Source organism: Pipistrellus kuhlii, unplaced genomic scaffold (genome assembly GCF_014108245.1).
Source record: "Pipistrellus kuhlii isolate mPipKuh1 unplaced genomic scaffold, mPipKuh1.p scaffold_m20_p_1, whole genome shotgun sequence".
NCBI lineage: Eukaryota > Metazoa > Chordata > Mammalia > Chiroptera > Vespertilionidae > Pipistrellus > Pipistrellus kuhlii.
This window is the reverse complement of record NW_023425404.1, coordinates 195837604-195851785: the sequence shown is the minus strand read 5'-3', so window position 1 is coordinate 195851785 and position 14182 is coordinate 195837604. Positions and strand designations below refer to the sequence as shown.

General features: G+C 46.2%; 1 protein-coding gene across 1 annotated transcript in view; it reads right to left on the bottom strand.

The window, feature by feature from the left end:
- CLNK (cytokine dependent hematopoietic cell linker) overlaps window positions 1–14182 on the bottom strand; it is a 105382-nt gene that overhangs the window by 34767 nt on the left and 56433 nt on the right. Inside the window, exons 5-7 of the mRNA XM_045574108.1 lie at window positions 8880–8917; window positions 6411–6552; window positions 4146–4243 (exon numbers count right to left, since the gene is read on the bottom strand). Coding sequence (XP_045430064.1) covers window positions 4146–4243; window positions 6411–6552; window positions 8880–8917 — 278 coding nt within the window. The remainder of the gene's footprint in view (window positions 1–4145; window positions 4244–6410; window positions 6553–8879; window positions 8918–14182) is intronic.

Here is a 14182-nt window from a genome sequence, read left to right as displayed (position 1 = left end):
GCCAGTGAAGAGTGTAGTGGCCTTGGATGGTATCTACACTAATAAAAGAGAAAGATGCAAATTGGCAATACCTTCACGACACCCACCAGCCAACCAGGAGTGAGCATGCAAATTAACCCAACAAAGATGACAGGTTAATTTGCATATGCAGGCTCTGAGAGAGGCCGGGGGCAGGATGCTTGCATCATCACCATGGTGATGATGCAGGTGTTCCACACTGTCCCAGCAGCTCTGGGCTGCTGGGCAGCATGGGAAGGTGGAAAGGTGGCTCTGGCCAGAGTGAAGGCAGTGCTAGCAGCCAGGAGAAGGAAGGCCCTTTCTTGCACAAATCTTCATGCATTGGGCCTCTAGTTTGTCATAAAAATACTTGAATTTGAGATCCAAGCCTGTCTCTAATTGCTGTGAACCTTTGGAAAGGTATTCAGCATGTTATGAGCCTTAGATTTTTCAATTTTATAATAGGGACAATACTTAGTCAATTCACATCATTGAGCTATTATGAAGACCAACCTATAGGATCAAGGACACTGAAAGTAATTGATCAGGCAGATCAGCATGTGGCCTCTTTTGACTGCGTGGGTTGGGATTTCACCTCCATCACTATGTGCTAGCTATAAAATGTAACAACTTACTGAACCTTCTGTGCCTCAGTTTCCTTATCTGTGAAATGGAGGCAACAAAAGTACTGATACCTCTGAAGAGAGGGAGGATTACATGTGACACATCATGCAAAGTGCCTCGAGAAGGGAGTGGGTTGGCACCATGTAGGTGTAATAATTGTTAGTTATCATTATTAATATCATGAAAGACATTAATGAACTACTAAGGGCTGTACAATTGCTAGACCTGAGGGTGAAGAAGATGACGAATACATCATAATAGTGCCCAGTGCCTTTGAAAGCCTTTAAGCCCGTCAATATTGGGGTCTATGATGATTACTTTTGTGTTAACTTGACAGGGCCTCAGCCAAAACCTGTTTGGCTCAGTGGTAGAGCGTCGGTCTGCGGACTGAAAGGTCCCAGGTTCGATTTCGGTCAAGGGCATGTACATTGGTTGTGGGCACATTCCTGGTAGGGGGTGTGCAAGAGGCAGCTGGTCGATGTTTCTCTCTCATCGACGTTTCTAGCTCTCTATCTCTCTCCCTTCCTCTCTAAAAAAAAAAAAAAAAAAAAAAAATCAATAAAATATATTTAAAAAAACAAACAAACAAAAAAACTTGACAGGGCCTCAGTTATTTGGTTAGCTGTTACTTCTGGGTGTGTCTATGAGGCTGTTGGCAGAGGAGATGAGCATTTGAATCAAATCAGTAGACTGAATAAAGCAGAGGGCCCTTCCGGTGCAGGTGGGCCTCCGCCAGTTTAGGGGCTGGATAGAATGAAGAGGCAGAGGAAAGGATAAGTTGATCTCGGCTTGGCTGGGACACTGGTTTCCTCCTGACCTCAGCTGGGATTGACACCATTAACTCCCTCGGTTCTCAGACCTTTAGACTCAGATGGCAACTTCCACCACTGGCTGTCCTGGGTCTCTCTCCAGCATGCAGACGGCAGAGCTTGGAGTTAGCCTCCATAGTCGCTATTTTATTTAGATGTGTATGTGTATGTGTATGTGTATGTGTATGTGTATGTGTATGTATCTCTCTCTCGCTCTCTCGCTCTCTCGCTCTCTCTCTCTCCATTTCTATCTGCCCTATGTTTCTAGACAACCCTGACTAACACAAGGTCTTAGTGTTCCTCTTTATTGGCATCAAGTTGAGGTGGCCAAGGTAGATGGGAAGGAGGGGTCATTGGTTCCCTGTGACCTCTTATCTTGGATGTTCAATGCCCACCTCTGCCCTCTGTGGAACATTGAACTGCCATATTTATGCTTGAAAAGGGCATGGCTCTTCAGCTGGCCAGCCTAGTTGGGAGTTGAGCATGGTTTGGGTTTTGTTGTTGCTATGGCTTCTTTCATTGCACCATCAGTTTCTAATTCCTCCAAGATTACCCTTTGGAGACTGGCATGCTGGAGGCTATTTCAGTGTTCTTCTTGCACCCTTAGCTTGCTGCCTTCCCTGTGTTCTGTATGTACTAGCCTAATAGTCATGAGATCTTGAGCTGAGCTATAAAGGCTCAGAGAGGGTAACTGGCCCAAACCGATAGAGCTCATAAAAGCTGGAGCTCTTAACAGGGATTATAATGCTCACCTTGCAAAGTTATCTTGAGGATTAAATGTCACTATTCATTCCAACTTCTACTCAGAAAGACCTTCCATAACTCTCCATACTTGTCTTTAGTTATTTTTATTTTTTAAAAAAATACATTTTCATTGCTTTCAGAGAGCAATGGAAAGGAAAAGAAAGAAAGAAATATTAATGATGAAAGAGTCATTGATCAGCTGCTTCCTGCACACCCCACACTGGGGACTGAGCCCACAACCCTGGCATGTGCCCTGATGGGGCATCAAATCCTGACTTCCTGGTTCATAGGTCAATGCTCAACCACTGAGCCACACTGGCTGGGTTTTATTTTTTTTTAAAGCGCTTACCACTTGACGTATTGTTTGATGGTCTAGTGCTTATTCATTTATGAATGAACTCCTCCACTAGCATGTAAATTTCATGAGCATAGCGACTCGCACACCAGAGCCTATAATTGTGTCTGGTACATGGCAGGCACTGAATATTCACATATTTCTTGAGTGAATTTGTTGAGTGAATGATTACAGTGTTGAGCATGGTGCCTGTGTGAAGAGGAAGTGTTCAGTATTTTACCCCTCATCTTGCTCTCCCAGTCTCTCCTGGGTGTGTTCTGTGTAAATGACATGGTAAAGTTTGTGATTTCCTTTTCTTGTCAATATTAATAGAAGCCCTCAAGTGAAATAGATGAAGAATGTGAAAAAATAATGCACAAAAAAGAATGTGCTATATTCAAAAGCATGTTCACACTCACCAATAAATGTGACACAATAATAAAAAAAATCAGTGAAATCACTTGAAGATAATTTAAAAAGTAATAGCCAGTCTTGGTTCTATGAGGTGGCCGTTCCCATATAGAGCTGCTGGGTAGGTAAATTAAATACATTTTGAAATAAGAAATTTTACAACAGGTACCAAAAGCTTTTAAAATGTTTCCCCTCCATGGTTAAAGAAAATAATTAAAAATTCTATAATTGGGTATATCTATAAAAATTTTGCTTATTAATGTTCATCACATGGGCAATCTTATATAATAAAAGTCTAACATGCTAAGTGTCCCATTGTTTGTTCGACTGTTCGACCTGAAGTTAGCTTGCTGCTGGGGTCTGGCCTATCGGGACCAAGCTAGATGGGCCCAGTACATTTGAAGCCCTCCCACAGTTCCTCCCTGGCTGGTCAGCCCCGATTGGCCCTGATCAAGACTGGTTAAAACAAGATGGCTGGACACACCCTGGAGCCTTCCTGCAGTCCCTCCCAAACCCTGATTGTGCACCAGTAGGGTCCCTTGGCCTGGTCCCTCTTTGCAATCCAGGACCCCGCGGGGGATGTTGGAAAGCCTGTTTCAGCTTGATCCCTGCAGGCCAGAATATAAGGTAAAAATAAGGAAATCATGTGTATATTATACAATAAGAACTCCCTTGCATAAAATGTCTGCATAGAAAATACTGATAGGAAATCACACATTAGTACTGAGAGCCCCTGCCGCCCCAGGAGTGATTAATTTGTATTTTATGCATTAAGAAAATGAAACATTAGCAAAAGTGTTATTAAAAATAACGTTCTATATATGTGCGTAGAACATTTGCATTTACAAAATACTTTCACAAGATTTTCTTTGTAGTTTCCAAACAGCCTTTGAAGTAAGCATGGCAGGGATTTTTATTTCTGTGTTTGGCCAAGAATCTGGGCAAAATGGTACATTCTTACCTAAATGATCCCAGTTCAAATTCTGCTTCTGGGAATGGGGTGAACTTTGGAGAATGCATGTGGAAGCCTGCTGCCTGGCTCACAGAATATTCTCAGCAAGTGTCGTCTCTCCTCCCTTCCACGGGACCACAGTCCCACCAGTCACAGGAGCCTGACTGGCTCATTCCTCACAAGATGCCTCGGGAATGAGAGATGAGCTCCTGGCTGCTAGGAGGTGCCCCACACCTGTTTGATTCACATGGTCACACAGTTGACCTTTACTCACTTTTTCCTGTGTGGTCCAGGTTTGCCCCTCATCAGGGATAGAAATCTTGTCACCTAAGGAAAGGGGAGTGTCCACCACACCCCTGAAATAGCGAGTATCTGTGAAAAGAGTAAAAATTAGTCATCCGTTCCATCACTCAGCACAATTTATAAAACTTTTGTGTATCTGCGAACTCATTGAGTCACCAGAACAAAAGCACGAGGCAAGCAATTGCACTCCCACTTCACAGACGAAGAAGACTGAGGCAGGGAGAGGAGAAATTCCTCTGCTTGGTCCGTACATGTAATAAACGCCAAAGTCTGGACTAGAACACCCTCATTCTCACCTCCTGGGAATTCTTCTCATCCTTTCAGGCATGGGCTATATCACACCCTTTGAAGATCTTTCTAGACCCTATGCTCTCCTTCTAATTTATACACTTAACATATTCTACCGAATTTATCTATTGATCTTCTGTTTCTGCCACTAGATTGTGACCTCCCTGAGGACATGGATTATGCTTTATCTTTGTACCCCTTAGTCAGTCCCAACATGGTAACTGCCATGCAATAGGTACTCAATAAAATGCTTGTTGAGAGAGTGAACCAAGGAATAGCATCCTTATTTACAAGGTGATTCTCTTCAAAAGAACTTTCTGTAGAATCCTTTCAGTGGGTCTGGCCCTCAGACATACCAACCCATCCTCGTTCTCTCCCAAAAGTGTGCCACACCAAAGGTTCAGAGAACTCTCTGGAGCTGCCCAGTGTGCCCCAGTTAGAGAGAGGCAACTTGGATGTGAAGTTAGGCCTTCCCCACTTTGAGGAAGTTGGGCTTTACTGCCATGCTCTGGTGCTGCTCCTAGGCAGGCTACCTGCCAAATGGATCTGCTCAGTGAAAATTCTTCCTGTCATTCTCTGTCCACCCCTCCATGCAGGCATCTCTGGCTGCCCACCCCCTGCCATGCTCCCCAGTGGCTCCAGGGCTCAGGAAGAGTACTATCCTATATAATAAAAGAGAAATATGTAAATTGACCATACCTCAACTATACTCACCAGCCAATCAGGAGTGAGTATGCAAATTTACCCAACAGAAACATCAGGTTAATTTGCATACATATGCACCAGGCAAAGAGCAGAATGGGAGAGCCAGTGAAGCATGGAGCAGCTTGAGGAAGAGCTGGTGAGCAGAGAGGACTTGGCAGAGCAGGAGGCCGTGAGGAAAAGCTAGTGGCTTGGAGGACTTGGCAGAGTGGGAGGCCATGGGACAGAGACAGAGCAGGAAGGGAGCTTGGGTAGCACCAGGAATTCTGGGAAATGTAGTTCTGGTGGCAGGCCCAGGACCAGAAGCAGAAGCCCAGAGTTAGGGGAGCACCAGGAATGCTGGGAATTGTAGTTCTGGTGGGAGACAGATCACATAGACACTAGAGCAAAGTGAGACTGGAGCAAGTTACTGTTGCGTGGGGGATGGAGGAAAAGCAAAGGTGAGAGACACAAGTAAAATCAGAGTGTCTAGGAAAAATTAAAGGGAAGATATCCTAAAACTTCCAGAAAATCTCCACCAATGAAGCAAAAGAAAAAAAAAAAAGCCTTTATTATTCTGTGAGCAACAAACCAAACTGGGTTGGTGTCTCGGACAATTTGCACATATGATTGCAAAGACAGACAGAAACTCCCAGATTGGAGAGGGCTCCCCTGAGTGCTCCCAGATTGGAGAGGGTGCAGGTCAGGCTGAGGAACCCACCCCTGTGCACAAATCTTCGTGCACCAGGCCCCTAGTGATGATAAAATCCAGTAGTTACAGCCCCACCGGCTTGGCTCAGTGGGTGAGCATTGACCTATGAACCCGGAGGTCACTGGTTTGATTCCCAGTCAGGAAACATGCCTGGGTTGCAGGCATGATCCTCAGTTGGGAGTGTGCAGGAGGCAGCCCATCGGTGATTCTCTCTTATCATTGATGTTTCTATTTCTGTCTCCCTATCTGAAATCAATAAAAATATACTAAAACAACAACAACAACAAACAGAATTGTGGTTCTGCCAAGTCCTCTCAGGGGAACTCCACATACATCCTACGTGGCATCCTCCTCAGAACTCTCTGGAATAAGTTCTATGACGATGACCCCCATTCAAACAGAGAAGAAGAGTATGAGAGACTTGCTCAAGGTCCCACCTCTAGAAGGCCACGGAGGCAGGATTTGAACCCGCAATTACTCAATGCAGAGCCCACAGCTTTAACCTCTGTGCGACATCGCAACACATGCATTTTCAGGTTTCAGACCGACCCTTACCTGCATATTCAGACTCCTTGATGGGCCGGGCGGGCAGGATTTTCATCCACTGCCAACCCTCTGCCACATGAACATTGGGGTCCTCATAGTCGTCATCCCCCCGGCCCTCTGCTTCATCCGGGTCTGCGGGGAAGCTCCTTTCCTGAGCATGGGGGGACATTTGGATGAGTTGGGGAAGGTGCAGTGGTGATAAAGGTGTCAGGCTGCAGGGCTGGCGAGGGGAGTGGGATAGGTTCTCTGAGGTGGGAGCTAAGCATCTGGGCTCTGGTGCAGGGACATTCTAGGGTAGGTAGCATTCTGATGATGCCCCCCAGTATTCCCATTCCTGTTATTCAGTCAAACAAATATCCGGGTGCTGCTGTGAGGCGGCCCTGCAGAAATGATTAAGATGACACATGGGCTCTAGCGGGCTTGGCTCAGTGGACAGAGTGTCGGGCTGTGTGTGGAATGAAGGGTTCCAGGTTCCATTCTGGTCAGGGGCACTTACCTCGATTGGGTTGCAGGCCCGGGACCTGGTCAGGGTGCATGCAGGAGGCAACCAATTGATGTGTTTCTCTCACATTGATGTTTCTCTCTGTCTTTTCCTCTCTCTGCTACTCTCCCTAAAAAAATCAATGGGAAAATTTCCTCAAGTGATGAAAAAAGAAAAAAAAAAAAGAAGAGAGAGAGAGAGAGAGAGAGAGAGAGAGAGAGAGAGAGAGAGAGAGAGAGACACACTAATGGGCTGTCTTTGAAATAGAGAGATCATCTTGGGTTACCTAAGCCCTTAAACACAGAATGGGGATCTATTTGCAGGGCCTTGATCTTAAATTGAGGAACCCAGGAGGTCAGGTTCCTCCCTGGCTCAGACACTCCATCTGTAGACAGGAGCAGGCGAAGCTGCCCTACTTGGTTGTATGAAGCTGAGCCCAGTGCATATAAAGGTTCTACTTTGCACCTGCCCACGACACGCTAGGTCCTTTCCCTCCCATGGATGTGCTGAGTGTAGGCACAGCAGAGTGCCAGGGGGAAGCAGGCTTGCCAAGGTTTCCCAGGTGACCCGGGGAAGGGGAAAGCTGAGCGGGCTGTTCTCAGGAACCTCATGTGGAAGTGAGGTCTGGGCTGGAGCACAGGCATGCGGTTCCTTTGGGGGCTTGACGATGAGCCTTTGTGCAAGGGCGCCATTTATGCTCCACACTGTGTGGCCAGCACCTAGACAGCCACGGAGAGCAGCTGCTTTGGGGGAGTCCTGGACCTGCTGGGTGAACTGGGGAGGTGAGAGCAGAGTCCATCTCTGACCAGTTGCCTTCCTGGATCATGGGGGCAGGGCATGTGGGGACATGGGGTGGGGGGGCAGTAGCCACCACCCTCTCCCCTGTTTGGGGAGAACCTGCCCTAGACCCCGAGAGTCTTGCCCACAGAACGGGATAGAAGTAGTCTGGTTTATATCTTTCTGGGAAGGGAGATAGAGTTTTGTTTTAATTATAAGAAGTTACATCTATTTTACCTATTAACCTATTTATTATCTACTGTTCCATCGCAGAGGTAAATCATTTGTGACTGACTGACTGTTTGTGTCTCTGTCCTGGAGTGAAGTTCCATAACTTTAAGTAGATTAAAAAAGTTTTTTTTAAACAAGAAAGAATCAATGATTTTATACGCATATTCTGTCTGTCTGTCTGTCTGTCTATCTATCTATCTATCTATCTACCTACCTTCCTACCTTTGTATTCATCCATCCATCCATCCATCCATCCATCCATCCATCTATCCGATATATTCCATCTATCATATACAGATATGGTGGATAGAACTATTTAAATAACACTGGTGTACATATACAATTTAACAACAAAATTACTTATATTAACTATCTGAGTTATGTTATAAATTTCTCTAGTCATTAGAATTCTTTGCAAATATCATTAATGGCTTCATACTGGGAATATAATATATTTAGCTATGCTTATATTACTGAATACTTAGCATGATTCCAATGTGCTGCCATTTAAGATATATCATTATAAAATATAAATGAGCGTGTTTAACTATTAATCCAAATTTTGGCTTAGTTTCTTAGTTTAAATTCCCAACCATAGAATTATTGGGCTAAAGGAAATGGACACTTTTCTATTGCCTGGTTAATATTTTGAAATTGCTTTCCAGAATGTTCGTTCCACTTGAACATTTCGCCACGAGTGGGAGGAAGTGCCTCCCGCATCACACACTTGCCAGCACTGTGCGTGTTGGTATTTTCAACTCATCCAGTCTTCGCAGTGGCCGTGAAAATTCATTTTCCTCTCCCTTTTATAGCTGAGAAACTGGCATACAGTTTTCTACCCAACAATGGAAATACAATTTTCCCTGCCAATAAATTATACATTTAACATTCTTTTCTCTTTGTTCTTAATCCACCGCGTGCCTTGGAAAAAGACAGTTATTTGGTAAATAACAAAGACGGAGGAGGAGGAGAGGGAGGGGCTGACTTACGCAGTTCAGTGGAGGCTCGGGGATGGGCTGGCGCTGGCCTGCCAATGAAAACAGACCCAAGGTTAACGTGCCTGGGTTTTTCAGAAATTCCGTGCTTATTCCAATTAAGTTTTCTGGACTGTAATTGCTCCCAATGAAGTGCGTATTTCTGTCCTCACTTTCTCTGCTGCTCTTGCAAAATGGGGGCGATGAGAAGGAAGGGAGGGAATCAAATTCAAACCAAGAAGCATCCTCAGGGAAAGAGGCAGACACCCCTCCCCTATCAAGTGCCCTCAAACCGTGACTCAGCTCCTGGAGAGGTGGTTTCCTCTTCTGTCTCCCCTGAGGGCACATGGTATCTTTGCACTTCTCTGTCCATACCTCTGTCTCCTTAAACAGACTGTATGTACCCCAGTATTTTGAGAGCGGGTCATATTTATTCATTCACCTATCTCTAGTTCCAGGCAGAAGGCTCAATATGACCAGGTGACTTTTTAAAAAAAATTGATTTCAGAGAGAGGAAGAGAGAGGGAGAGAGGGATAGAAACATTAATGATGAGAGAGAATCCTTGATCAGCTGCCTCTTGCATACCTCCTACTGAGGACTGAGCCTGCAACCTGGGCATGTGCCTTGACCGGGAGTTGAACCGTGACCTCCTGGTTCATGGGTCGCTGCTCAACCACTGAGCCACACTGGCCAGGCGACCAGGTTAATTCTTGATAGGCGTTTGTTGAATGAATATTGTTCAATGGAATCTTGTCAGCACTCCACTCTCCCACCTGGGCTTGTGTTGTGAAGGTTGCCTGAAGGTCATGCAGGGCGCTCAGTGTTCTATGGCTGACATTTTACCAAAACCACCAAGGAAGGATGGTCACGTGGCCTGCAGGTTTTTTTTTTTTTTTTTTCCTTCTTCCTAGACTTAATTTCCCTAAATTGCACCCCAGTGTCATGCTGTTAGTCTGCATGAGGAACATTATAGGCAGGAAATGTTCTTATCACATCCCTTATATTAGCACATATGTGAGAAGTTCCCAGCATGTTTCTGTACCAGAAGAGGTGTGCTTCTTAGCAATTGGTTTGCTTTGATTTAATGGAAAACACCAATCCCAGGAGAGATTATATTTCCCCTCCTCCCTGGCTGCTAAGAATCTCAGGGCACACGTCTGGCTGTGTCCAGAGAGTGTGGTCTGGCATGTATTTCTACATCTGGGTCTGGCTTCATCGTTTTTTAAAATGTTCTTTTACCCTGAATTCTCTTGCCACGCCAAAATTCAAAATTCAGAGCTGTGCATGTGTCCCCAGTCCCCAGTCTTCTGTGGGTGGGATGGGTAAACGAAGGAAAGTTTGGCTGGGTGGAAACACAGCTTTCTGGAAGTTGCCTAGAACCTGTGTGTGTGTGTGTGTGTGTGTGTGTGTGTGTGTGTGATGTTAGTCTAAAATAATCTCCAGGAGATCTGAGATAGGAGGGGCCTAATCCTGCCTACCACCAGTGCCAGCGCCCCCTGGTGGTGGGACTAGCAGCTGTCACCACCCAGAGGCACTAATACGTAATACCTTCTGTCCCGGCAGGATTACACCCCCTGTAGGTCCCTGGAAGAGAAACCCACAGGTTGCTCAGGCCCTTCCAGTGGCAATTTGTAGGGTCTCCTGAGTGGAGACCCATTGGCCACTCCACACTCTGGTTCCTGCCTTGGGGCTGTCCGGAGGCAGAGGGCCCCGAAGCCCTGAGGAACAATAGATGGACAGTGTATGGAAAAAGACCTCTTTTGACCCGCATCGGATTGTGATGCGGGCGAGCAGAAGCCTCTATTTTATTCAAACGACTAACATTTGCAGTTCATGCATGATGGATGGTAGCCTGCCCTGGTTAATCTGGTCTTTTCAGTTTCTCCAAAGGAACAAAGCAAGCCAATAAATATGTCATCACCGAGGGGTGCCTCCTCCCGCAGGCAGCGGTGAGATTCCAGGCTCCAAATTGTTCCCATGCATCGTTAAGCACACGATAAATGGACAGTCGGATGTGAGGGGTCGTGAGGGGTGCAGTGGATACACCCAGAACTGGGAAGCAGAGGCGACACTTCAGCTACCACCTGACATCCTCCCTCGCCGAATGAGCTGGAGATTGAGCCTTCCTCTTGTCGGGCCCCTGTTCCCCATCGAACGGACACCCCCCAAGGCTCCCCAGCCTCTGAGCCTTCCCGGAGCTAAAGGACAGGTGGGCTCCTCAGAGAGCAGCGTTTTCTAACAAGATGAATGGAGCTTCTTCTCACGCCACCGTCTGGGAAGAGTTATGCTCAGGTTCGGTCTGCGGAGGCCCATTCATCACCGGCAGACACTGGATGGCTCTCCTGCGCGGCCCCCGGGGAAGCGTCTACGCAGAAGGCAGCCCCGCATGGACATGATTGTTAAGAGGGATACGAAGATAAATGTATGTCCGGTAGAAGCGCAGGGCTTTCCTAACTGATGGGCAGAGAGCAATTAGCCCTGGACGTGGACACCTCTTCTCAGGCCCACGTAGGGATGACACAGGCGTCTGGCCAAAGCCCATCCAATTAGGAGGTCCCCTGACCTGACCGTTTTCATCCAGGGGGCTTAAAAAAAAAGGAAATAAGAAAAAGCGGGGCCCCAGCATGAACCGAGTGCATGCACCCACGCTCTCATGCTGACACGCACACTGCGGTGGGAGAACTCCCAACTTGGAAGCTCCATCTCCCTCCCATGGAAGATGGCCGAGAAGATGGATCCTCTCAGATGGTTTGCACTTGTAAACGCCCCCCCCCCCCCCCCCCCCCCCGTGAACTTGAGCACCTGGAAGCACGAGACTGGCGCCTGTCTACGTCCCATTCACTACTCTTATAGGGACAGGGGAGCTGGCCAGGCCCCAAGTGCTGTTGCCATGGTTATACTTGGGAAAAGTTCCCCAAGCAGAACCAACTTTCATTTTTATTTCTTCACAAGATTTCAGAGGGAGGGGATGGGGAAAGGAGAGGAGGGAGGGTCCAGGTTGCTTCCAACTCCAGACACTGCCAGCAGGACATACTCAAATAGGTGGTGGGAAGCAAGAGAGGCCAGGGATCCAATCCATCACTGAGGACTCCATCCCAGAGAGCCTCTGCCACCCCCTCTTCCCCTTTCTTCTCGGCACTAGAACCCCCGAGGTCAGCTGGGCGCGTGGCCACCTAGAGTAAGTACTTAGGACACATCCAAACTGTTCCGGTCCCAAACCCGGCCATGGATCCAGGTTTTGGTTGATGGAAGAGGTGGAAAGTCAACTCACAACTTCCAGGAAAGGGAAAGTGTTACTTGCTGTTTATTCCCTCTTTTCCTCCGCTCTGTCGCTCCTGCTGTCCGGGTCACACTTTAGATGGTGGGACAAAATCCCATTTGAGGACACTTCAAGGGAGGAGGGAGGGGGACAGGAGGAGCAGGAGGTCTGAGGACCTGGAGGAGCAGGACTTCCCAACAGCCAGGGACTGCTTACCTCTAGACATGACTCACATAAGAAACAACAAACACCATCATGGTGAAGCCTTTTAAAAGCATCGTGCAGCATTTCATGTTGTACCAGCTTTGCCCTTCACCAATAATGTAGCAGGGCCTCTGCTCACAGCACGAGCAGGGAAGCTGAGTGAGGAACTCTGGGTTCCCATCCTGGCTGTGGCCCTTTGTGGCCATGGGAAACTGGGCAAGTGCATAAGCCTTGGCCAACTATCAATAGTACTGACTTGTAGATTGGGAATCAGAGTCTCGCAGCATCAACGGATGTATGAGGCATCTCAGGGCCGCGGACATGGCCCTGTTGGCAGGTTAGGCCTAGGGAACCCTACACATGCATGATTTAATTGTGCACTGGGCCTCTAGTATATGCATAACATGACTGTTCTATATATCTAGTATAATATACATGAATGTACTATATATATTTATATCTTTCATTTATCATCTATCTCTATCCATCTATTATCTATCTATTTATCTATCTATCTTTCCATCTACCAGCTCCGTCATTTAGCTCTTTTGGGCATTTCCGTTTTATTTACTGAAACACAGTCTCCTTATCTGGAGATTATGAATGTAAATGTTAAGCACAAACAGTCTAAACTTGCAGAAACAGCTACCTTTGTTGGTGAGTTGGGAGAACAGTATTAATGTTCTCACTGGGTGGCCCTTGGAAATCCAGTTCCCTTCTCTAGTTCTTAACCTCCTCACCTGTAAAGCATGGCCTTCGACTCTCTGACTTGCTGAGTCCTTAGGACATTTCACCTTTATTTTTTTAAAGAGCGCTTGTCCCCAAAACTGGTTCTCATATCAGTTAGATGAAGAACCACCGATTGCTTAAATGAGCGGGTAGATGAATGCAGGAGTGGTAAGAAGCCAGACAGCTGCTTGTCATTCTCTGTCTTGGGAGACCCCCTGAAATTCAAATGAGATTTTCCAAGACAGTTGCTGTCCAGAGAATTAATGGCAGCTTCTTGGTGGGGACAATCTTGATTCTTTTTGCTTCTCACAGTGATTCTTTAAAAAACACCCTAGATCTACCTGCATTGGAATTATCTTATTAAAATGAAAGATTCCTGGTCTCAGTATAAATCCCCCAAAGCATAAACCATGGGGAGGGCTTGAGAACATGCACTTCTCAGTGTTGTGATTCTGATACACAAGGAATTTGGAAGAAAATCCTTAGTCCTGGGGGTTAGCAATCTTGGGTGATGTGAAATCTTTGCCTGAGCTTACCAGAAATCTGTAAACACCTTTTCCCAGTAATTAAACTGTCAACGTTTGAATTTCTTCTTGTCCACCAGGCCTCTGCTAAATGGATGCAAGTGTTGCAAGATCCAGAAAGGGCCAGTAGGCGGCACCAGCTGCTCACATATCCCACACCTGCCTTCCTTTCCTCTAGTTCTAAAATCATTCAATTTTTTTTTTTTTTAAGTGGAGAAACAACAACAACAAAAACAACCTTCCAGACTGCTTTCGTTAGGAAACTAAAAGCACAACAAAACAAGTGTTTCTGGACAAAAGAAAATTTCTCCTCTTATTAATGGACTCAGCACGATCAGCATGTTTACGGTGGATGGTGACTTAAGACAGAATGACCCACTTTCTAAGTAGGGCTATCCTCTCTCATTTCATTCTCTATTCAGGGACAGGAGAAAAGCTCAGTTTATTTTATGGAAACACATGGCACTGCTCTCTGTATATCAGCCTCACAGAGATATTGGTATTGACAGAGTGTCATGTTTGAATACATGCCTGTCTTCTCCAGCCCTGGAATCCTCTTCAATTTTGGATAGTTTTTAGTACATAAAAATATATACTACTG